The following is a 26,776-nucleotide window of genomic DNA, read 5'->3' as shown; positions in this document are numbered from 1 at the left end:
TTTTTTATTTTCAAAACATATGCATGGATAATTTTTCAACACTGACCCTTGCATAGCCTTGGGTGCTTTCTTTTGGATCCTAGATCAATAATTTAGAACCAGAAGGGATCCCAGAGGTCATTATTTCACAGATGAGGAAACTAGTTGATATCCAGAAGTTAAGGGACTTATCAAAGATCACACAGGTTGTAAGGGGGTAGAACTGACATTTTCACAATATCTTCTATAAACTCCGAATCCAGCACTGTTCCATTGCAGCACACGATGGGGGCATTACTGTCTGGAGTACAGCCAGTGTGTGGCTTTTGCATTGTTGGTTAGAGGATCATCTGGAGAGAACCAGAGAGTCAAGGGCTTTCCTGGGGTGAGGGGAATGTCTCACAATTGTGTCATGGAGGGGATCTGCAAGTCCTGGAAGCACTTTGTGGCTTCTGTTGTATACAACAGCTTTGCCATCTGCTGAGTGGTTATTGGGAGGAGCTGGGGCATGGCTAACACCCTTGTTGCCACCCAGTGCTGCTGACTGGGGCTGATTCTGTCAAATAAATTATCCTAATTATATGAGGCTGTGTGGTTGAGTGGGGGAGAGCATCAGGGTAACACTAGGCAAATTCCTTGACTTCTTAGCCTCAGTTTCCTTATGTGTAAAATGAGGTAATTGAATTTGAAGGCCTATGAGACTTCTTCTAGCTCATGATTTAATGCAATTCTCTGAATCTCAGAGAAGACTTTAGAAGTTATCTTGAATAATAATTCTTCCCTTTCCAGCCTCCCTGACAAGTGATAATTTTTCTTTAAAAAAAAATTTATTATAGCTTTTTATTTACAAGATATATGCATGGGTAATTTTTCAGCACTGACCCTTTCAAAACCTTCTGTTCCAACTTTTCCTCTCTTTCCCCCCACCCCCTCCCCTAGATGGCAGGTAGTCCAATATATGTTAAATATGTTAAAGTATATGTTAAACACAATATATGTATACATATCCATAGTTATTTTGCTGCACAAGAAAAATTGGACTTAGAAATAAGATGAAATAACCTGAGAAGGAAATAAAAAATGCAAGTGGACAAAAACAGAAGGAGTGGAAATGCTATGTTGTGGTTCACACTCATTTCCCATAGTTCTTTCTCTGGGTGTAGCTGATTCTCTTCATTATTGAACAGTTGGAACTAATTTGGCTCATCTCATTGTTGAAGAGAGCCCAAGTGGTCATTTTTCACCTCTGTTTGAAAACTATCACAGAGGATTATAGGAGGGACTAAGGGAGTAAGACGAGCCAGAGTCACTCTTTGCGCTAGCAGAGGAAGAAGATGGTCATGGAGATTCTGCTTCCATTCTTTTCAATTCTGCATCTAAAGACCAAGAATAAAGACTAAGGACTTTTGCTTATCCTGACTCCAGCTCATTCTGGGGTGTCTGGGGTGCTAACACCGTTGTCACACTTTCTAGTAAATGGAGTATCTCACAGGGATGTTGTGAGGATCAAATGAAACAATAGTTCAAACCCAAAAAGTGCCACATAAATACTAATGCTTGTTACTAAACTCACTACTTTTTAAGACATTTCATTCAATTTAAGGTAATGTTCATGGTAAAGGAGTTTTTTCTTTTATAATTTTAAAATCTCTCTACAACCCCTTCCCATTGCAACTTTTTGCCCTCTTGGATTAAACAGAATAAACTGAATCCTTGAAATAATTAAAGAATTCAAATACTTTGTCCCTTATTCTGGACTGCTGAGATAGTTTTGGACTCTGATTCTGCTCTTCAGTACATTAATACATGTCAAAGGTGAGACTTGAACTTAGGCTTTCTAGGACCTTAAAGAGAATTCATAATGGGGTGTGTGTGTGTGTGTGTGTGTATGTCTGTGCAAGTATTGTAATGAACTTACTGTGTTGCCTCAGCAGTCTGGTGCGTAATTTTCTAGTTGGGCTATTTTCACTATCAGATAATGTGTGTGAAAGCACTTTGTGATTTATAAAGCTCTGTATAAATGTTTCATTATCTTTCTTACTACTCTACCATTAAGGTAAAGTCCCTTCTAGAAGACTATTTAAGTCAAAGAGTGAACAAATAGTTATTGAATCCCTAATCTGCACAAATATTGTTCTGGGTCTTGTGAGGAGGTGTAAAGAAGTAGGAAGTAAACATCCTTGTCTTCCCAGAGTTAAAATCTAATTGAAATCTAAAGTTATTCAACAATCCAAGTCCTAGATGAATGATGTAGATAAGAGATATCATACTTGTGTACAATAGTCAAGGAAAACTCTTGGGTGCTTTTGGAATTAGATTATAGCATCTTTTAGGGATGTTTACCAAAATAAATTTCAAAAACTAATACGACATGGATTATGTTAATTTGTAGTTTCCTAAGTCATCATGCAGTTTACAGTTTTATTTGAGTTTGACAACAATGGATAGACATTGAGTTATTCAAGGTCATTACAGGAAGTGAGACCTAGAAAGGTTAACTGACATAAATATCCTAGCTTAAAACATTATAAAATGCTTCCCATCTCTAATGAAATTATTTCTGAAAGTCAAGTATTCCCCCCCTTCCCAAGTTCCCTCGATATCTAGGATTCCATTCTACCTACAAAGAACTATTCCTTATTGTTGGTGAAGTGAATTTGTTTAAGTGAACCATTAGCCTATGTTCAAATACAATTGGAAGTCTGTACCACTAAGAAAGAAAACATCCTTATTCGTTGTTCAGTTTTCCTCAGGATAACAATGCCAAAGCTTAGTTTGAATATATAGTACATTTTGGCTTCAATTTTTGTGTTTTATGGAAATGTGCCGTAGATAAGCATGTAAAGTTTGTCAGAAACTGTAATGTGTTTTTGCTCTTGGTGATTCTGGATTGCTTGAATTGTGTCACGGAGTGGTGTCCGCTGACATCTGATTAGGTACAACTGCTGCATTTTTATTGGGTTTAGTTGCTAGTATGAAGAGGTTCGTTTGATATTATCACTTTGTACAGCAGTAAAACCACACTAATCTTAAAGAGTGGGGCACAGAAGTCAAGAAACCTATATTCAAATTTCACTCATGTGGCTAATTTGCTGTATGACCTTGGTCATGTCATTTGTCTTTTTTCTGGACCTAAGTTTCTTCAGCTGTACAATGAAACTTGTCTGAGCTGAATGCTAAGGTGCCTTCTACCTCTAACTGTACAGTCCTGTTGTCCTTGTCCCTCATACACACAAAAACAGTAACCAACTCACAGGGACGTGAGCATTCAATTTAAAAACAAAGACAAGACTAAAAAGCTGTCCCAGCCCCCAATGGATTTATATTCTAATGAATAATAATAATAATATTTTAAACAGATAATCTGACACTAAGCTAGTAAAGTAGGTCCTTCTGACTATATTATCCCCATTTTATAGGTAAAGAAACTGAGAAATATGGTTTGATCCTACAGCTGGGGAATGCCCCAGGTTGGATTTTTAACTTGGTCTTACCCAAACTCAGCATCCTTCCCATCATGCCATATCAATCCAAGGGATCTGAGCATTGATTATGTGCAAACTAGAAGAGTTCTTGACTTCTGAAGGCTCCAGAAACGCTCTGTGATGGGGAAGGGTCATTCAAGAAGAGTTAGAGGTTTATTTTCTCCTGTGTTGTCTTGATTCCAAATTCTCCTTTTCACTAGGATTTCTTAGATTCTGTTGCTGTAAAGTATTAACTTTAGTGAATTCTTATCCTTAAGGAAGATTTTTCAGCTTTCTCCAGTTACCGAGGTGGCCACTCAGCTTTTCTGTTTATAATATTTCTGAAATTGTTTCTCTGCTATAGCAAATGACTCATAATTAAGAAAGTCAGAGCAGTACAATTAGTGCACAGCCTTCTCATCTGCCCTTTTCACCTCTCTTTTTTTTCCCCTTTTTCCCCACCTACTCAACTCCTTTAGAGGAATATCCTGCTTATACTTTCTATTAACTCTTTGTGGAAATTTCAAGGTTTGTTTTAATAGAAAAAGGTAGCTTTCTCATCGTTGACCCCTTTCATTTATCTAACCCAGAAACACTGTGAGAATCTTCTGTATGAAAAAATAAAGGAAGAAAGAAACCTACTCCCCAAACGTGCAGTCTGTCCACAGGAAATGATTCACCCTTTTCCAATTCATTAAAATCTGATTTAGGGTCAAGGAGGCAAGAGGCTGGGAATATGTCTTGGGAAAAGAAGGGCAAATGGGATAGCTCAGTGCCAGAATGATCATTTCTGCTTTGTTGAAGAAAGCAAAAAACCAGAATGAGTAAGAGTCTTGTAATAAGACATGTTTGCATTGGGAAGTGAACAAATATCAAAGTTCTTCATCAGATAAGGCATGTAAAATCATAGTTCTGAGGGACATAATTTCTCAGGTTCTGCCAGATTTCTTTTTTGGTGACTAATAGAAATTTTTAGTTTGGGGTTAGAGGGGGGGAAGAAGTATTCATTAATTTGTAGGGGGGGGGAGAAGTTTTGTATTTAATTCCTATGTGTATCAAGAGACAGCATGTATGGTAGGAGTAGACTTCTGGACCTGGTGGGCTCCATTCCTACTCACTAATTAGCTTTGCTCACCTTGGGCAAATCATTTAATATCTCTGAGCCTCAGTTTTGTCAACTATAAAATGGGGATAATAATAATAACTCTTCTTCCTTCTTAAGGTTATCGTGAGAATCAAATAAAAATGTATGTAAAGTGTTTTACATGTGAATTATTGGAAGATAGAAAGCAGGTCTTGGAATCAGGAAAACTCGAGTTTGTGCTCTGCTTCTGAGTTATACTTGTCTTAGGAAACTCTCTGAAACCATCAATTACAGAAAAACCTGGAATTTTTTATACCAATGAAATCATAGAATTGTTGCAAAACAAAATATATTAAAGAGCATCAGTTAGGGGTAGATACTGAATATAGTCAGGAAGATCTGAGTTCAAGTCCTGTCTCATACTGTCTAAGGCTGGCTGTGAGGCTGAGGCTAACTTATTTAACTTCCCATTCCCCTCTACTCTCCTCTCCCTCAACTCATAAATTGCAGATGATTGCTGAGTTGCAAAAGTGAAAGGAATTTCTATCTTGAGAATTTCCCATCCAGATAAATTCTTCTCCTTGATTCCCCTGCTTTTAGTCTGTCCCCACTGCGGTCCATCTTCTGCTTAACTGTCCAAATTGGGCTTCCCAAAACCCAGGTCTGACCATGCCATCTTCTATTCAGTAAGTTCCACCTAATTCCCTCTAGGAGTAAATATAAAATTCTCTACTTGATGTTCAGAGCCCTTTATAACCTGACCTCTTTCAATCTTGCCAGTCTTCTTAATGCTGTCCAACTCCACTTCTCCCATGTGCCGTATGATCCAGACACTGGCGTCCTTGTCTTCAAACTTAGACACTCCACCTCACGACCTGGGCATTTCCACTGGCCCAGAATCCCTTCCCTCACCCTCCTCTCTACCTCCCAGAGTCCCTGGCTTCCTTCAAGTCTCAGCTAAAACCCTGCCTCCTACAAGAAGCCTTTTTCTATATTCCTTACTTCTTGATTGTAAAATAGTTATCTTGTTGTCTGTGACTATATTTGACTATAAGCTTCTGAGCTGGAACTCTTTCTCTTTTTTACTTTCTCTATATACAGAACTGGGTGATTAGTATGATGTCAGGCACATAGTAGGTACTTAATAAATGCCTGTTGACTCATCTGGGTTTAGGATTAAAAAAAATTAAAATTGAGAATATTGGCCTGTTCATCATGAAACCTGTTTTGGAGTTGAGACTCTCTCCCTGACTAGTTTTGTTGATCATAGGCAAGTCACATGATTTTTCCAGGCTTTAAATGTTCTCAGCTGTAAACTAGAAGAGGGTATTGGGTAATAGCTACACACTTTTCCAGCTCTACAAATCTATGAGATGCGATGTTATTCCTTTCTGTTGGTCTCTTTTTTAATCCTTCAACGCAAAAACTTTCCTATTCAGACTTTTGAGGCTCAAAGAGAACTTATGCCAGATATTACAATTGTGTTCCTTCCCATAGGCTAGAATATTGATCTGGAAAAAAAGAACTTTCATTGCCCTTGTGCAGTGTTGCAAAGCATCTAATCAGTTCTCCCAAAGCTCATTGGAAACAACAACAGAACCCTGTAAAGTGTCAGCAATTTTTCGCAGCCTTGGGGCAGGATGGAATCTGGACTTGTAGTAGAAAATAAAGAGGTTTTTGCTCCAGCTGAACTTAATTATTGCCTTTCAGATTACCTGTGATAGGTGGACTATGCAATGAAAGTCCTAGCCAAAGATTATTTGCCCCAAACTGCTGGGGATGTGCCTGGAGCCATAGGACTAAACACAGGACATGGATCCACAAGAGATGGTTGTTACAGAAGAGATGGAAGGTCAGCTCCACTAGCACAGAATGTTGGAGCGGAATGAGAATGAGCCGACATTCACGTTAGAATGAAGTCACTGTAGTGAAGCTTCCAAGAGGCTGGCCAGTGTATTCACATCTTCCATGAATGTGGAACTGGACTCTACTTGGATGTGGTACCTTCCCTTTGAGACCCATAAGTAGTTACTACACACTGATTCACTCCATCCCCTGACTGCTTGGCATTATAAAAAAACTAAGTGCACAAAAGGCAGATTTACTCAGTGGTTTGAGGATTGCCACAATAAAAGTATCACTCCCTTCCACTAGTTACCAGAAATTTTGACCAACTCTTTTGGGGGGTGTGGCAGGTATGGGGAGGGAGGGATTACTATTAAGAAGGGGAAAGAGAGGAAGGAAATCCTCTAACAGGGAAAGTAGAGAAATCCCATGAACTTGGAGCTTGAGAAGATTAGTCAGAGCTTTGTACTCCAGTCCCAGGGGCCTGCTTCCCTTCTTTGGGGGCTGTGTATGTATGTGCGCGCCCAAGAAAGAAAAGTAGCATTTTCCATAGGAGCATCTCAGAGTGGCAAGACTCCTGGCAGATTGGGTATTCCAAAATCAGTACTCTTTCCACTGTAGCACACCTCTCCATTCCATTTTCTTTTGCAGATGAAGAACTGAGATTGGAAAGGACAAGTAGCTTATCTAGGGTCATACCAGGTAGTGAAAAAGTGCAGTTGGGATTTGAAAGAGGGATTCAGGTTCCAGAATCATAGACTTAGAAGTGGAAGAGACCTTGAAGGCCATTAAGTCTAAACTCATTTTGTAGATGAGGAAATAGAAGTACAAAGAGATTAAGAGACTTGCTCAGGAACCTATTTTAGTAAATGCTTGAGGTTGGATTTGAATTCAGGTCTGTATGACTGTCCAGCACAGTCTATAGTGTCGTAGAAAGAATCCTAGACTTGGGGTTACCAAACCTAGCTTCAGTTTCTGGTTTTGTCTCCTGGTTATTAACTGTGAGAAAGGGCTTGAGAAAAGTGATAATCATTTTCCTCACCTGCAAAATGAAATAGGAATATATGTTCTCTGATTCAAGGGATTGCTATAAGGAGTGTTTGTTGTGAGACCTAGACCCCATAGAGGGGGAGAGGGAATAATGTATTTTGGTTGGAACTTCCTAAAATGGCACAGGTATCTGTTGCACATGCTTAGACAGCCTCTGGTGGCAGCTGCCTTTTCCCTTTCTCCCTCCCAGGAGCCATCTAGGTGCAATTCACAGGGACTTGAGCAAGCAATCTAGCTGTGAATATTAGCAGTTGGTAGGCGTAGCTTTATCCTAGGCCTCTGCATTGGAGAAGAAGTCAATGTATCAGACAAAGATAGGAATGACTTTCTGGGTTACAATTGTGACTTCAAATCTGTTCTCTTTATTTCTTTTAAAATTTTCTGTATATTTTACTTTGAACTTGATAGAACTCTGGCTTAGATTGTTATACTTTTGTAGGTTAGTGGGAGACCATGCTGAAAGTTGAGCTGTTTCCAGTAGAAGCAATTAAAGTACCAGTATTAAACTTCTACAAATTCCCATTTTCAGCTTTTCATGAACTGAGCCAAACTATAGCATCATAGAATTTGCTTAAAATACTTACAGACTTGCTTAGGACACAGTTCTCAAGGGCCAAATTAAACAAAAATAATTTTCTTTTAGTACTCATAGACCTGGTTTGAGTCCTGGATCTGTGACTTAAGATTTTGTGTTGGAAGGGGTTTATATGATCCTCTAGTCAAACCCCTTCATTTTATAGATGAGTAAACTGAGTCCCACCAAAGTAAAGTAACTTGCTCAAGTCAGACAAGTAGGAAGTAACAGAGACTAGATTTTAAATCAAAACTATATGCCTTTCCCCTGTGATAAGGCTATTGATGAGTTGAAAAACCTCGAGTCGAATCCCACATCTGATGCTTGCTATCTATATGAGCTTGAGGAAATTATTTTAACTTCCTTAGGCCTTTATGGGATCAAGTGCCAGGAGTCAGAAAGACTCATCTTGAGTTCAAATCCACCTCAGACACTTCCTAGCTATGCAACCCTGAGCACATGGTCACCATTCCAGTATCTTTGCCAAGAAGAACCCAAATGGGGTCATGAAGAGTTGGACATGACTGAAATGACTCAACAACTACAAAAGTCTTTATTTCTAAATTTTTAAGATGAAGAACCTCAAGTAGATATATTTGATTCCTTTGAGATCTATATTGATGGTTCTGTGAAAGACCTTGAGCATATAAATTCATCTTCTGAGGCTTCAGTTGTCTCATGAATAAAATGAAAAAAAAAAGACTAAATGATCTTTAAGTTTTCTTTAGGCTTTTTTAAATCATATGTATGGCCACTATTTCTGAAGAAAAATCTTCCTGCATGTGCTGCTTCAGTGAAATATATTACAAAACCTCAGTGAACTGAAATACACTTGACTAGTGTGCTTGAGCCCCATGCTTGAACTTAGGTCAAAGAAAATTGTAAGAATCAAGAAATCTAATGAAAATCCAGTGAAACAAGCAGCCTTTGAGACAGAAAAGTTTGGACTAGTTATCAGGGTGATTCCTGATGTAGTTATTGGCAACTTACCTCAATTTGCTGCCATCTAGTTCCCAAAATTGTTTTCAGACTTCCTCATGGCAATAGTCCCTAGACCTATACAGAGGATGTGGATCCTGCTTACATTTGCACCTTCTCTGCTTTCTATTGACTACCCTAGACCATCCTGTTATCTAGTCCTTGTCTCTTGTGTTTTTGAAAGTACTTTGATGTTACAGGTCACTTAGTCTTTCCAAAAAACTTGCTTGGTCAATAGGAGAGATGGGATTATCTTCATGTTTCATATGGGATATCACAAAATCTAAGCATTGGGAAGAAGCTCAGTAGCCATCTAGTACAATCCACTTCCCCCTTCCCCAAAATTATCACTACAAGACAAAAGGAGTGGTCATTGAGTCCCCTAGCATGGGGGAGCCCATTATGTCTGGAAGCATTCTATTCTGCCTTTGCATAATTCTAATTACTAGAATGTTTTTCTTGCTACTGAGACTAACTATTCTTCTTTGTCATTTCCCTTGTTTTTCACATTGGACCTTCTGGGGCCAGAAAGAACAAGACTAATTTTTCTTCCATATCTTCTGCCTTTCAAGCACATAGTTGAATTCTTCTCTCTCTTCCCACACTCCCAAGTTTTTTTGTTTTTCAGACCAATTTCTTTAACAGATCTTTTTATGAATGAATTAAAAGTAAAGGGCTTCCTCACTCTGGCTGCTCTGCTCTGGGTGTCTTCCACCTTATCAATACTCCTACTAAACTGGTTAACACTCAGATATAGTCCAACAAGACAGACATGGTGTGCTGCTCCAGCACTACCCTGGGCTGCTTTATCTCCTATCTGCCTTGTCCCTGCTCATGTATCCATCTTCCCTTTCCCACTTTTCCCATTCCAAATACCCTTTATATTTTGTCTTCTTCTATTAGGAGCTTGAGAATAAGAACTACTGCGTTTTCTTATTTTTGTATCTCCAGTGCTTAGCACAGTATCTGACATATGATGCTTAATCACTGTTCACTCTCTATCATCCATTTGTCATCTGTCTCTCCATTCATCTACCTATCGATCTACTCATCTATTCATCTTTCTACAACATAATTATCATCTTATTTTTGAAAGCTATGTCTTTCTTTATGTAGCCTAAGATCATATTAGTATTTTTGGACTGACTAATTGATTGATTGGCTGATTAGTATATCACACTGATAATTCATGGAATTGGTTGCTGTTCAGTTGTGTCAATTCTTGCTGATCCCATTTGGGATTTTCTTGACAAAGATACTGGAGTGGTTTGCCATGTCTTCTTCCAGCTCATCTTACAGATGAAGAAACTGAGATAAATGTGGTTAAGTGACTTGTCCACTTATCTAGTTTAGACACACATCTAATAAGTGTCAGGTCATCCTGACATCTTGCCTTCAGGCCTATTGCTCTATCCATTGTGCCACCTACCTGCACCCTCCCTGAGTTTGCATTCCACTAAAATCCTTCCCTCTAACCATGCCTTCCCCATTTGTCAGTTTTTTGGTCCAAGTGTATTTACCTTATACCAATCTCTGTTAAATATTATATTATTATGTTCTAGAGTATCAAGGTCTTTTGTGGATCTTGGCTCTGTGATTTTTTTGTGCTAACTGTGCCTCTCAGTTTTGTGTCTTACACAATTTTAATGGCCTTGTTATCTATACTTCTATCTAATTCATTGATAAAAAATATTAAAATTATACCTGACCAGCAGTACCCGAGTCCTGCACTGGACCCCTACTTCCAAGTTGATATTAATGACTAGTTCCAGGCATCCAACCTTTTTTACATCCCTTTATAGTCTAGCTCTTAAATGTCTTATATTTTTAAGAATGGTATAAGATACAGTAAAAGTTATTTTGCTAAAAAATCTACAGAAATGGTATCCCTAGCCTTCCTATGATCCACTGGTTTAATAAACTTGTCAAAAGCAAATAAAATTAATCTGGCATGACCTGCTCTTACAGAAATCATGCAGACTCTTGTCTTCTGTCTGTGACCTTTCAAATATCACTGGCAGTGGTTGAGGTCTTACAGTTCTTTGAGTACTCAAGAATAGATTTCCAACAGGGCTGGGTGATTGATCTATATCAATAGCTAGGCTTAAAAAATGGAAAAAACCTCAGGCTTAGAGACATTATTGTTTGCCCAAAGCAACACAGTTAGTAAATTGTGTTGGTAGAACTAGAATCCAGCTCTTCAGAATCTTGGTTCAGTGCTCAGGTGACCTTCAATCATAAGAATGACTTATCAGTGGTGTTCTAATGATTTCAGTTACTAAAGTGGGGGGAGGAGAGCAGGCATAAAATCACATTTTAGAACTTTTGAATTGGTAGATTGTGTGTGTGTAGGGGGAGTAAATAATTTTCAATTAGTTGCTTTATCTGTAAAATATGAAGGTTGGACAAAATGATCTCTAGTATTTTTTAGCTTTAGGTTCATGTACTAATCAGTTAACCAAAGAACGATTCCTGAATTTTAGGTTAATTAAGGTTTACTGTACCTACATATCATTTGTGACCAAGCATGAAAGCGAGCAAGTGAACATTTCTATGAAAGATGTGGAGGCAGTACCTCAGTTATCTCATCTCCCTATAGCACGAATGAAAGAAATAATGGTTGGGAAATCTAGAATACACTGGCTATGCATAAGGGCCACATGTGAGAGGAGGAGAGCACTCCTTAAGTACCTTTGAGATGGTTCAGCCCTCTTGGAAGTCAGCTAAGTGAGTAATGATTCCCCAAACCCAAATTGAAATCATTTAAGCATTGCTTTGGATTTGGCCAGGAAAAACAAAGAGCCCAACACCAAGTTCAGGAGTAACAAATTACAGAGTAAAACTAGTATCTTGCAAGTGAAGAAGATCTGGGAAAACTGGGGACCGAGTTTTTATTTTTGTCTCTGAAGAAAAACTGGGGAGTATACAATTAATGAGGGCAAGCCAAAATGTTGGATTCAAAAGTAGGTATGGCCCAAGGAATCGTTAGCAGCATACGTTCACTGGAGTTCATATGTGTATGTTTATGTGTTTATGTGTGTACATGGATTCACTGGAGGTTTATTTCTGCACCTTGGGTAATTGAACTTAAATGTCCTGAGGGAAAATATAAAGATGCTGAACACTTGGGGCTGGAGAGGGGAGAAGAATAAAACATTCAGCTTTTCAGCTTCTAGTCTGTGCTGTTCGAGGGTCATCTTTTACCCAGATCTTGCATGGATTCCAGGATAGTAGATGCTTTATCCAAATTGTCTTCCAAAGCCTGGAGTCCATATGTTTGCTCACTAAAAACAGAAGCCAGGATGCTCAAGAAGGGGTCAGTAGTTACTTGCTTGATTTTATCAGGTTCAAGGTCAATTAAGTACTGTATGTTTCATTAACTACTTGGAGGGCCCAGCCAAAAAAAAAAAAAAAAAAAAAAATTAGCTGTCTTCAAGGTAATAGGAACCTTGCATTGAGTAGAATATATGGATCTGTGCACATATATGTGTGCATATACACACACATACACATACATTTTCAGGGATGTGCTAGAACCTAGCATTCGCAATCCAGTTGTTAAATTTCCAGCATGAGCAGCTCACAAGTAAGCAAACGCTACAAATCATGGCTTGATCTTTTTGTTTTGTTGATTATCTAGACTTAAGAAAGTGATGGAGAAAATGGTAATAATAATATAGATTTAATGTAAAATGTGTCACAAATACATGTTGGAGTACATGTCCATCTCCCAACCTCATCCCCTTTGTGAGTTGGTGGTTGAACATTTGCTAATAGCTTCTTTTACTAAAATTTGTGTTGGATAGAAATTGATTTCATTTCCATATCTTTAGTTCTCTTCTTACTAGTAGTAAATTAGGCATTTAGAGAAGCATTTTGTATATGAGAGTTCATGATGCTATAGGACCCTGGTCACAGTGTACATTGAACTCTGCTCATGATGGAGAGGGAGCTCAATCAAAGCAATCCAGACACAGAATCAGAAGCAATCATAAATATTTAGAGCTAGAAGGAAATTCATAGGGCATCTAGCCCAGAGGCAGTTAGGTGGTACAATGTATAGGCCTCTAAGCCTTTAATCAGAAAAGTTGAGTTCAAATTCAGTCTTTGACACTTATGAACTATCTGATCCTAAGTCATGTAACTGTTGCCTAGCTCAGTTTCCTTATCTGTGGCATCTACCTCCCAGAGTTATCCCAGAGAGAATATTTGTAAAGTGCCTAGCCCAGTGCCTGGCACATGGTAAGTATGTGTATGTATATCCATGTATATGTAAGAATTTGAATTCCAAGTTCTCTCCCTCCCCTTCTTCCCCTGTCCATTGAGAAAGATAGCAACTTGCTATCTATCATATATGTGAAATCATGCAAAACATATTTCCTTATTAGCCATATTGCAAAAAAAGGAAGAAAAATAAGTGAAAAAATATGCTTCATTATGCATTCTGAGTTCATCAGTTCTCTCTCTGGAGGTGGAGAGCATTTTTCATCATAAGCCCTTTGGAATTGTCTTAGTAGATGCTTCATAAATGTTTACTGACTAACTGACCTCCTCTCACTTGGACCTAGTTTCCTTATCTCTAAAGTGAGATCTTGTAACAGAGATGGCTTCTGTGGTCCCATTTAGCTCTAAGCCTATGATCTTATACCCCTATGATAATATTTGTTCATTGAACAGTCTCCTACTAGTCTGAAAAAGTTAAGAGTCTCCTTGAAGGCCTGAGTCACAGAGACAGACGTGTTTTCTCCCAGGGAGAATTGAGCTTTGGTTGCCAGAGGGGCATGTGGGCTGCATAACTTAGCATTACTCATGATGGATGAGTAGCTAGTTTATTTCACTTGGGTAAAAGATCCATGAGCAAAGCATGATAGAAAGAGCTTGGGGCTCTCAGAGGGAGGGAATCTGAGTTTTTCTATCTTTGGACAAATCCCTCTATCTCCCAAGGCTTTTGTTTCCTTGTCTGTAACAGGAGGGACTCAGATGCCATGAACTCTAGGATTTTTATTCCAGTTTTCAAATACTGCCATTATGTAAATATCCTTTCTGCAGGGGGTGAAGTGGGTGGGGAATATTTCTTTTAAATATAAAAATTGAAACTTGATTTACAGAAGGATAGAAACAATTCAGGAATAATCTTATGTGAGTGATTATCAGCAAATTGTGAAAGGGCTTTAACAAACTCCAGAATCTCACCTTTTATAGAAAGAAGCTAACTTTGTTAAGATGCCAAAAACAAATCGTGAAAAAAGAAGAGGGAATAGGAGGACCTATCGTGACACACCTGCCTTTGGAACAGATGGCTTTCTTTGTGCCCTGTGAATTTACACAACTTCTGTATGGAAGAACATAGAAATATTGATTCAGATTTCTGAAAACCACAGCCAATATTTTTGCTCTTTGAAAGAAGTCATCTCCTAAAAGTATTTCAAATCCTTTCCCCCCTTTTAAAATGAAGTTTATTTGTTGAATTTACCCTAGAGTTTCTTAAACTTTATTTTAACATTGGCTTGGACAGTCTGGTGAAGTCTATGCACCCCTCCTCAGAATGATGTTTTTACATGTATAAGATAAAATTCATAGAATTACAAAGGAAGCCAATTGTGTAAGATACAGTTATCAGTACATTAAAAAAATATAAGAAATAAACAGATTAAGAACCCTTGCCCTAAAATCTCCATCTGATGCCTCATTGTATATTTTGGCAGGCTGTGCCAAAGTATAAAAGCTTGAGTATCATGAGCCTTAAATAACCTGTTATTTGCCAGCTAAGTATGGGGAGGCATATCACCAGAAAGTTGGGTACCTCATTAGTGAGATTCCTCACTTATTCCTGGTGAAGAATTTTTCTGAAGAGTATTCTATGAAATTATGGAGAGTTTGTAGTCCAGATAGATGAAAAAGCTCCTAATCCTGAAAGCCCTAGAGTAGGAGTCAAATGTCTCTTTAGCAGTTTACCTATAGCCTTGCTGAATCTTAGTTTCCTCATTTGTAGAATGGAAGAGAACAAGATTAGATAATCTCAAAGATCTCCTTTTCTCTCAAAATATTTACTCCCTCTTTAAATCTTTCCAAAACACTTTGTCTGGAGCCCTTCTTTGCCACATCACATTCTACCTTGTATTAAACTTAACTTGATGTGGTATTGGATGATATAATCTCCCTGAAAGGAGTGACTTTTGGTTTTCCCCTATCACTTAAAATTGTGTCTTGCATAGAGCAGGTGCTTCATATTTGTTTGTTGGCGTGAGTTTATAAGTTGCATAAGAATTATAATCTTCTTGTCTTTTATGTTTTTGGACTAGAAGCAGAATTCTATATCCCCACCACCAGACTGGCTCTATCTCTGAATAACTTTTAACTCTTGCCAAACATCATTATCTATCAGAAAGAATGAAGACTTCTCAACAATAAGAATGCACAACTGAATGATATGCACGCTATAAAGACATTATAAACTAGAAGACTGAAAACCTTAATGGTCAAGAGTTTTCACCAATACTACAAAACTAGAAATTATTTCCTTATTCTTCTCCCTATTTCCTGTGCTATTCAATAAGAATAACTAGCTTTTATAACATGCTATGGTTTAAGAAATACTTTTAAAAAGTCATCTCATCTTATCCTTTCCTGGGGATGAGGGCATTACTAATTAACCCATTTTACATTTGAGGAAACTGAATGAGTATTTAGATGACTTGCTAGGTCACAGCTAGTAAATATTTGAGGTCACATTTGAAACCAGGTTTTCCTAGTTTCAGATTCTTCACTTTATTCTGTACCACCTAGCTGCCTGCTAATTCATTGATCTGCAAAGAAGGAAAAAATGAATCAAAAAAAGTAAGCATGACATAGTAGGATCTTAAATGGCATAGTGACAAGTCTAGAGTCAGGAACACTGAGTTCAAATCTGTCCTCTGATGCTTATTATCTGTGTGAACTTGGGCAAATCATGTAATCCTGCTTGCCTCAGTTTCCTCGCCTGTAAAATAAAACAAAGAAGCAAATGGCAAATCATTTTAACATCTCTACCAAGAAAACCCCAAATGGTGCAATGAAGAGTGGGACCTGACTGAAAATGACTGAACAACAAATAACAACAGTGTTCCCTTCAAGCTTTGTGTTCTACTTTTCAAAAAAAAAAAGCATTCCTAATATGTTTGGGAGCAGTAGTTGAGTCCCTTCCCTCCTGCTCCCAAGGTGGCTTCTTTGAAGCAAACAAAACTCATTAAAATTTTAAAATATTTTTTAAAGTAAGATTTGGTCACACCTTGTAGTAATTTATTTAGTTATCACTGATTTGCTTGGATGATAGGTCTGCCCTGAAGCTGCTTCCAAGCCTTTCCCTTGGCTCTACTATTAAAGAATTTTAGGATTAAAGATTCAGAGCTGAAAGGGACCTTAGAGTTCATCTAGTCCACTTCCTTAAGTACTTATAGATAAGGAAACTTAGATATGAGGGAGCTTACCCACAGTCCCACAAGTGGGATTTGAATCTGGGTTCTGTTTCCAACTTAATTTTTCTTTTTGTAATACTAAATATATGAAATGTCTTGAGTCACATTTCAAATGACCATGGGTAACTTAGTAATCCTCATTTCATCACTAATAGCATAGGTCAGCTGTATTTAGGGTGAAGCCAAACATAACTTTGAAGGACAATTATTTATCTCCTTTCTTTCCTCCTTCCTCAATCCCCCTGGAGAGGGGCCCAGTAGACTCCACCTTCACCATCTGCTTTGGACTGTGTGGTGTTTCCACATCCTTGGCTGCTGGTCTTACCACCATTTTGGGACACTTTACAGGTCCCAGTTGGAGCCAATGGGAGGAAACCTAATTTCCTGCCACAGGAAATGGTCCGGCTGGTGGAGAATATCTTGAAGGATTAAAACCTCCTTTTAAAGGAGCTTGAGGGAGTTGCTGGAGAAGGACTCTGGAAGGAGAGATTGAGCCAGGAAGCCACTGGGTGTGGGAAGAGGTCTTGGTCACAAGTGGCAGGAAGCCCAAAGCTTGGTTAACTGGACAGCTCCCAGGGGTGGAGGTGGGAGGATGGGAAGGAAGGGTTGGGGAAATATCACTATTAAGACCCAGAAGCTTTGTGCACTAGAGAAAGAATGAGGAGGAGGTGAAGATTGATCATAACTCAGACATCTCTGTGGCAGATCATGTTTATAATATCATTAGTAAGGTATTGCCTTATTTATGGCTTTTATTTAAAATGGGCTTATTCCTCTACAGCCTCTGGGAGTGTATAAAGAATGCATCAATTAAATTAAATCCAGCCACTGAAACTTCCAATTTGTTACAGTTTTTTAGCATGCTTATTGTTTTTCATGGATGAGGGGGAATGTGGAGAAGAGAAGACCAGGATCACTGTTGGCTCTGAGGATCACAAGACCCAGAGGAAAAAGACAGTGCTAACTTAGGAGGCCTGAAACCCCTTTCCCTGGAGATCATTAACAGCAAAAGAAATCTTTTCCCTGTCACCTTTGCTTACATTTCTGCCTGAATGCAGGGGAATAGACTAGTTGACTTTTAGAAGTATTCTTTGATCTTGGTTATAAAATTCCAATTAATAATGTTCCTTACCTTCTCTGCCACAGAATAGAAACTATAATGAGCAATTTGAAGTGAGAATAGTGGGAGGAATACAGCTTAGAAAATCAGACCCCTCAATTCCTAATCACACTACTGTATGATTAGAAGGACTCCACACAAGTTTCAGCTTCTGTTTCCTTATTTGTAAAATGGGGCAACTAAAGCCTACCTTATTATGACATAGGCTTGTTATAAAAACCATAGGTCAACCTGTGTGTAAGTTCTTAAAAAGTTGAAAAAACCTTACAAATATAAAGCATTATTCTTTTTTTCCAACCATATACCCTGATTATCAGCAGTGCAGTGAGAGATGGAAATAAGCAGTGTAATAACCTGCTGGAATGGATAGGAGTCAGGAGGTCTGTACTCTTGTCCTAACTCTGCCTCTGCTTACCTGCTGTATGGATCAGCAAGATGGTACAGTTGTTAAAAGGACTGGACCTAGAGTCAGGAACAATCTGAGGTCAAATCTGGCCTCAGACACTTAATAGTTGTGTGACCCCAAGCAAGTCACTTAACCCTGTTTGCCTCAGTTTTCTCATCTGTAAAATCAGCTGGAAAAGGAAATGTCAGACCATTTTAAGGTCATTACCAAGAAAACTCCACATAGAGTTAAGGAGAGTTAGACATGACTGAACATTTCAACTGCCTCACCAGTTGTGTGAATGTCACGTCCAAAGTGAGGCAACTAGGATTGTGGTGTAATTTTAAACTGTGAAGCCATGTCAGTGGAGGGTCAGTCAAAGGGATCAAGCACATTCAGCCTAGATACTGGGTTGATACCTGTCTTGAAGTATTTAAAGTATTTTCTCACTGGGAAGCGGGATTAAATTTTTCTTGTATGCACCCAGATAGTAGAGCCAAGAACACTAGAAGTTTGCTGAGATAGACTTTGGCCGTGTGAAATGTAAAATGGGCCATCCTAGGTAGCAAGTATCCTTCCTGTCACTGGAGATTTTCAAAAAGAAACATTACATGCTCCTTGTTGGGGTGAACATATGACCTCTCAGGACTCTTTTCAATTCTGAGATTCTAAATTGTTTTTTGAGTTTGAAACATTGACTGGCTGGTTGACCATGGGCAAACAACCTAATTTCTCAGTGTTCAGGTAACTCTGAGACTAGAAGTTTTAGACAAGTTGCTGATTTGCATTAGTGGAGATGTATGAGAACCTGTGACTCCATTAACATGGGTACAACTTCCACTGGGATACACCAGAGCTCATTGCTCCATTCTTATCCAGTTTAGTCTCTGTGTATCTCTTTCTGAGTCTGTCCAGTCACTGCCTTTTCTTGCAGCCTAGAGAGTTAATCCTTTAATTGTGAAAGACTTAGTCCTTTTAGTTATGAATTCCATGAGGATCTGCTGTCCTGAGTGGTGAATGCCTCTTGGCACTGCAGCTAGACCTGCTCTTTGCTTTGCTCGCCTTTGCACCATCCCCTCTCCAGCCAACTCTTTTCAGTCTCTAGTCTTACCCTGCCCCCCCCCCCCCCCTAGTTCTGGAACAAAACAAGATTTCTATTGCTACAGGAAAGGGTGCGTCAATCTACTCACCTATGGTGCCATTCACCATCTCTGTAACTTTCCAAACCAAAATACCCTTTCCTGGACACCACTCCCAAAGGTCTGACACCTTCCTTTATGAGAACTGAAGCTCCCTGAGGGTAGGGAGCGGGAAAACTTTTTATCCCCAGGGCTTAGATCTAGTGCTTGGCACATTATATGATTGCTTAATAAATGCTTTTTCATCTATTCATTATTTATTCACTCATTTCCTGGTTAGCATAACACTATCTGTCATCCTTAGTTCTTGATACATAATTGACCCACTTCCTGTTCTGGTTATACATATATACATATATATATATATATACATATAAATATATATATATGATTCCTTTTGCCAGTTATCATATGCATATCATTATTTGTAGCATGATCAGTTATACCTACTAGTCTTGTTTGATTGTTCCTTGGCTCATATTTTGGGTTCCCTACAGTATGATGCCATATTGAATCATTGAAATAATATTGGTGTTCAAACAACAAGCCTTTGTGATGGGGAGCAACTTGTATCACTGGAATCAATAAAACAGATAAAGACTCAATTTCTCTTCCATTAAGACCCAAGGATCCTTTATTGGAAGGATATTAAGCATTTACCAAGGGCTGATGGCTCTGCTTGATTTTCCTTTTTTTTTTTTTTTTGGCATGATTTCTCTGCCGCTTGGAAAGCCAAGAACCATTTGCACTCTCTTTTCTTCCTTCCCTATCCTACTCTTTCTCATGATTTTCTTAAAAAACATTTTTTATAAAGTACTAAGTGCATTCTCCCCTCCCCTCCACTTTCAGGACTGGTGATATTAAGTTCTACCTCTAAGCTGTTTCTCCGGGACCTGCTTCTTCCTATTCACCCCCCCCCCCCTTTTTATTGTGTAGATTTTGTAAGCAGGTATCAGGCATACAAGAAACAATCGACTGTCCCCCTGCAGGGAGGTTGCATCTGTCCATCCAACTATTTTCTCAGGCTATTGTCATAATCCAAAGAGCAAATGTAATGGTCAGTTGCCCTAATCCAGGCGCTGAGCTGGTGCTTTTTAAAGAGAATGGAATGGACTGAGTACTCCATCCTCTTACCAAGTACACACTCCTTGAGTGGCAACCACATGATTGGGAGAACTCTACTCCTGTGATTCAGTCATATTCACATTTCTTAATCTGTCCATCATCATCATGTCTGAAGTATTCACAGATTTCCTCCTCTGGTCTAAGATTTTATTGTCCAGCAGAGGTGGTGTGTGCTTGTGTCTTCCAGGACTATTATTGAAATAAGATAACAATTGCAACTCATGCTTCTATAAGCTTTAAGGTTTCCAGAATGCTTTTATAAATAGTATCTCATTTTATACTCGTAACAACTCTGGGCTGTAGATACTGTTTCTCCTCTTTTATAGATAAAGATACCGAGGGAAAGAGAATATAAATGATTTGCCAAAGATTATATAGCTAGTGAGTTTCTGAGGGCTAGATTTGAATTCATATTCTTGACTCCAGTTCTAGGGCTCAAGATAGCAGCTAAATAGAGAGGGAGAGACTTTGCTGGGCCTAGAGTCAAGATGACTTATCTTCCTGAGCTCAAATCTGCCCTCAGATACTTATTAGCTCTGTGACCCAGTGAATGTGTGTGTGTGTGTGTGTGTGTGTGTGTGTGTGTGTGTGTGTATGTGTGTGTGTGTGTGTGTGTGTGAAAGAGACAGAGACAGACAGACAGACAGAGACAGAGAGACAGATAGACAGAGACAGACACAGAGAGAGAGACAGAGACAGAGAGACAGAGAAAGACAGAGAGAGAAAGACAGAGAGAGAGAGAGAGACAGACAGAGAGAGAGAAAGAGAGAGAGAGACAGACAGAGAGAGAGAATGTGTGTGTGTGTGTGTATGTGTATGTATGAGAGACAGAGACAGACAGACAGAGAGAGACAGAGACGGTCAGAAAGAGAGAGAGAGAGAGAGAGTATGTGTGTATATGGGGGGTATTCTCTCCTTACAAAGCTGACATCTCAGGTGGGCCCTGCTCTGCCTTGGAGTTGTTAAGAGGAATGTGTATTTGCCACTAATAACAACAGAAAGAAGCAGTTACCCACAGTCTAAAAATAGGATTTCTCACACACCCCTCCTTCCCCCCAACCTTCTATTGGATCTGGGCCTTCTGGTAAGGGTGGGATTTGGATGTTGTTAGAACAGACTTCTCAATGATAGAAGAGCCTTGTTTCATCTTGTTTTAAAGGCACAGTGAGTCACCACTGTTTTGTTGAGATCAAAGTAACCATGCGCCTTTAGACAGCTGGGGTAGCCAGAAGTGTTTGGTCACAGGTCGGAACGGCTTTTATGGCTAAATTACCAAACATAACCCATTCACAGGAGGAAGGAAGGGGCTGATTATCTGTAGGATTTTAAGCCTGACAGAAATGACCAAGAGGAAACAATGGAGTCTTGTTTGGAATCCTTTACTCTCATTCTTCCTCCGAGGATGTCCTCTTTGCTTCCCAAGCCTTTTTCAGGGATTGCAGAAGGAGTATAAAAATTTGTTATCAAATTGACTCAAAAAATCTTCAACATGGTAGCCACTTTTGTTTGATATTTATTGTGAATGTTTTTAAATAAAAAAATTAACTGACCAACCTCTACCACAGAATTAAATCATATATATTTGAGTGTTGTAATTAATACACAGTAAATTCTTGGAGTAAGAAGTGTGGCACTTTGTTGATTGAGACTTAAAGACACCATTTGTACTTAGTTTGTTATTTTTGGAATATGGAAGCTTTTTATATGGAAGCTTTTTATTATTTTCTCTTTTTTAAAAAATAAATTTTGGTTTATTTGAATGACCTTAGGCAAATTCTGGACCTCAGACTTCTTATCTGTAAAATGAAAGTCTTGGACAAGATTATCTCTAAAGTCTCCTCCAGGGCTGTTGTTGTAGTATTCTGTGCTCTTCACGTCCCCTGCTGCTACTGCTGTTGTTCAGTCATTTCACTTATATCTCTTTGTGACCTCCATTTGGGGCTTCCTTGGCAGAGATATTGGAGTGGTTTACCATTTCCTTCTCTAGCTCATTTTACAGATAAAAAAACTGAGGCAGGCAGGGTTAAGTGACTTGCCTATCATACAAATAGTAAGCGAGGTCAGATTTGATCACAAGAATCTGAATCTTCCCAAGTCCAGGCCTGATGCTCTCTACCCACTGTACTACCTAACTGCCATCATAGACTGGTACATGTTTGTGTGTGAAATGAGTGTGCATCTCTTCCCAACTACTTTATGTCTCTATCACTTGTATTTACATAGTCATAGATTTAGACACCTAATTAATCTCTCCCCCCTCCCTCATCTCTAGATGAGAAAATTGAAGCTTAGAGAGATTAAATGATTTGCTCCAAGTTTAGCTAAGGAGGAAGTAGCAGAGCTAGGATTGTATTCCCAGACTCCAAATCCAGCACTGTGCGCTATAACTGCACTCCTCTGGTGTCATGTCCTTAACCCAGCTTAAAATATAAGCTCCCTGTCTTAAGGCCAGGGACTGTTTTATCTCTCTTCCACCCATCTTTTAGGCATAACCTAGTGATGAGTAAGTGCTTAGTAAATCATTATTAATTAATTGGTTTTTGAGAAATTAACCGCCACAACGTGAGAAGAGCCAAGCCTAAATCTTAATAGTGATTTCTTTTTCCTGCACAGATCCTTGGATGGCCGACTGCAAGTGTCTCACCGCAAAGGGCTGCCCCATGTCATCTATTGTCGCCTTTGGCGATGGCCCGACCTTCACAGCCACCATGAGCTCCGGGCCATGGAGATGTGTGAATTTGCCTTCAACATGAAGAAGGATGAAGTCTGTGTGAATCCCTATCATTACCAGAGAGTAGAGACACCAGGTACCATCAGGGGATGGAGGAAACTTGAATTCTGCTCCTGCAGAAAATATGTGGAGGCTGCCCGAGAGAGAGAGAGAGAGAGAGAGAAAGAGAGAGAGAGAGAGAGAGAGTGTGTGTGTGTGTGTGTGTGTGTGTGTGTGTGAAATTCGCCTGCCCACTTTTTTTGTCTTCATTCCCTGACCTCCTTTGTTTCCCTTGCAGTTCTTCCTCCTGTTTTGGTCCCAAGACACACAGAGATCCCAGCCGAGTTCCCTCCGTTAGATGACTACAGCCATTCCATTCCGGAGAATACTAACTTCCCTGCAGGGATCGAACCCCAAAGCAATTACATTCCAGGTACATAGCGTCCAGAGGGCTGCTTCTGAGCTCTGGCCAGCTGGGGAAAGGACCTGGAGCTCTTGGATCTGGGCCAGGATGATATGGCACAGAATCATATGCAATTCTCTTTACCTCAAATCCTCCTACTCCCCCCCTCCCCAATCCCCAACTTAATCCTCTCCTGTTTGGTAAATGCTTGGCCTGCTGGCTGCCTTACTCATAACCGCATCTCCACTGGGAGGGGCCAGGCTCCCTTTAACTCTACGAGAACTAATGATGCTTTTCTTGGCAGGGAGGAATGGTGTAGACCTTTCCCTTTTTGCAGTCATTTATTTTGGAAATGGAAATAGAAAAACTCGGCATTTATGTAGCTCTAGCCCTAGCTCCCTACCTCCTGCCAAACTGTTTTCAGGGTGTCTCTGATCATCCAAGTTCTCTCTGTGATGGGGATGAGTAATAGTGGTTTCCAAACTACAGACCTGAGGGAGGAAGGGAGATTGGGGAAGAAGTGGAGTTAAAAAACCCTCCACAGACCCATGAGTGATAGCATGTTCTATGAAGAGATCAATAAATGAGTCATTTAATTATGCTTACTATGTGCCAGGCACTGTGCTAATCTCCGGGCTTACAAAAAGAGGCAAAAGGTAGTCCTTAAATTCAAGGAGCTTACAATCTAATGGGGGAGACAACATGCAAACATATATATCAAACTGTTTGCAGAGTAAATGGGAAATAATTAACAGAAGGAAAGTGCTAAGAGGAGTTGGAGAAGGCTTCCTATAGAAGGTGAGATTTTAGTGGAGACTTCAAGGAACCCAAAGAGATGTGCAAGTGCAACAGGGAAGACAGAGCATTTTAGGCATGGGCAACTGGCAGAGAAACATAGAGGATCTTTTTTTATGGAATAGCCAAGAGGCTAGCATCACTGGATGGAAGAGTACAGGTTGGTGGAGTGAAGTGTAATAAGCCTGGAAAGGTATATGGGGGCTAGATTGTACAGACCAGTTTTATTTCACCCCCAGTTAGTTTAAATTTCTTGTGACTGAGAGACTTATTAACTAATTCAGAAAACCCATGACTTCATATCAATACATATTGTCTTCTCTGGAAAGCATAGTAGGCAAAGACATTATCTGAATTATCTAGTAGTCAGCCTTTGCTGATAAGCCTCTCTGACTCTGGCTAGGCTGCCCCTTACATGCCAGTCCAACCCAGGCTAAGTTCAAAACCCATTCAATTTAGTAAGGACCTGCCTGAGCGCATGCTTTCATTGGCTCTAACTTTTCAAAATCCAGGATCATCTCCACACCTGAATGAGCACCAGGGTATGTATGACTTTAGTGGAGGGAAGTTTGAGTATTGCTTTTACTGTATGCTGGGCTTGACTCGGTGTCAAGCAAATCAGTTGGTGGTCCACAAGCATGTATTAAGTACTCATTATGTGCTCACATTGTGCTAAACCCTGGATAATAAGAAGTGAAGCAGTCCCTGCTGTCATGGAGTTTACATTCTCTAGGATTGTGCAGGTTGATTACTGAAATCATCAGAATTTTCTGGCTTTCCATTTTCAAATCCTTAATTCTCTTCATCCATTCAGCAGATTTTTGAATACCTACTCTGCTGGATGCTGCGGGAATTGCAAAGGAACATGGAAGACATGAATCCTTCTGTGTAGGATGTTTTATTCTAGTGGGGGAGACAAGACATAGATGCATCTAAAGCTTTGTATGTCTATGAATAAACATTAAAATAATGAATAATGTAACACAAATACCTGCTAAGTGCCAGGTAAGGCTATAGAACATAAAAAATTAGACAGATTTAAAGAATGGGATAGAATTATAAGGGAAAGGTTTCTACAATAAAGAGTTCTTGGATTTGGCCTTGAAGGATGGACAGTTTGAGTTAAGCTCTTTACAGAGTTAGGTATTCAAGAGAGAAAGAATAGCAATGAACAAGGAAACTCAAGATCTTGTTGGAGAGATAGGATGTATACACAGTTTACTGTAACTTAAGCCAGTTTATGTTAATGCTCCTTAGGAAGCTGCCATATGCTGCTGAAGACGTTGAGTATGTCACCAGGTCCCACTCTCGATTGCTGGCTCCATTCTCATTAGGAGTAGGGGAGCATTAGATTGAAAGGTCAAGCATTTTAAACCAGGTTATGTGGAGCCCTAAGACTCTCCAAGAAATTGAGCTCATTTAATATCTTCCCCATTCATTGTTTTTTGTTCTCTAGAAACCCCACCCCCTGGTTACCTGAGCGAAGATGGAGAAACCAGTGATCACCAGATGAATCACAGCATGGATGCAGGTCAGTCACTCTTGGGTTTGACTTTTGCCTGTATAGTTTGATTGTAAGTCTTCATAGAATTTCAGCAGTAGATGGGATTCTGTTTACTGATGACATGCCCAAGGTCACATAGAAAATTAATGGTAGAGCCCAGACTACAATTGACACCTTGTTAACTCTCACCCTTTAAATGACACCATGTATAGTGCATAAACTGTTTTATTTCAAAGAATGTGAAGGAGTTTCCCAGTGGGTTTGTGTCAGTAAAGTAGATTTTAGAGGAAGGAAGCATGTGTAGACATGGATTTTTCTGACATAAGGAATTCCCAGTATGGAAAACTCCTTCCAAAGATGCAAATCTATAACTAGTCTATAACTATCTTAGGGTGCTGTCTGAAGGCATGTCAAAGGGTTTATAGTTTAAGGGGAGAAGATCTGTGAACTTGGATGGGGGGGAAATTACATTTTTATTTCAACATAATTGGTTTCTCTTATCATTTTATGTTTTTTATTTTACTTTTATGCATTTGAAAACATTATTCTGAACAAGACTTCATAGATCTCACATAGATCTCATTAGCTTACTGGAGGGGTCCATGATACATAAAAAGACTAAAAGCCCCTGTATTTGAGAATGTGTGTGTTTGTGTGTGTGTGTGTGTGTGTATGTGTATGTGTGTATTCAGGTGCAAGGGGGTTCAAGTCATTTTCCAGTCACGTCCATCTCTTTATGATCCTATTTAGTTTTCTTGGCAAAAAAATTGGAGTAGTTTGCCATATCTGCTTCAGTTCATTTTACAGATGAGGAAACTGAGGGAATTAAAATTAAGTGACTTGCCCAGGAAATATCTAATCTAGATTTGTACTCAGGAAGATGGTTTTCCTGACACCAGGCTCCTCACTCCATCTGTAGTTCTACCTAGCAGCATATGCATGGATGTAATATCTCTGCATTTCAAAGTAAAATGAATGTAAAATAGTCATTTTTTGATAATCTGACTTAAAAAAAATATTCAAAGCCATGACTCCTATTTCATTTCCACTAGAATGAAGTGGAAAGTTTTTTAACTCTAAAGTCTGGGAGATCACCACAGACTAAGATCAGACTAATAGGGTTGAAAATGTACAATATTCCTTTAAAATTAATTAAAAAACATTTAT

General features: G+C 39.2%; 1 protein-coding gene across 1 annotated transcript in view; it reads left to right on the top strand.

Moving 5' to 3' along the window:
- Positions 1–26,776, top strand: part of SMAD3 (SMAD family member 3) — a 159,183-nt gene that overhangs the window by 101,639 nt on the left and 30,768 nt on the right. The window contains exons 2-4 of the mRNA XM_031955335.1: positions 22,811–23,004; positions 23,206–23,340; positions 25,562–25,636. Of these exons, the coding sequence (XP_031811195.1) occupies positions 22,811–23,004; positions 23,206–23,340; positions 25,562–25,636 (404 nt within the window). The remainder of the gene's footprint in view (positions 1–22,810; positions 23,005–23,205; positions 23,341–25,561; positions 25,637–26,776) is intronic.

This window comes from Sarcophilus harrisii, chromosome 2 (genome assembly GCF_902635505.1).
Source record: "Sarcophilus harrisii chromosome 2, mSarHar1.11, whole genome shotgun sequence".
NCBI lineage: Eukaryota > Metazoa > Chordata > Mammalia > Dasyuromorphia > Dasyuridae > Sarcophilus > Sarcophilus harrisii.
Note: the sequence above shows the minus strand (reverse complement) of the source record. Positions and strands in the feature narration are given on the sequence as shown.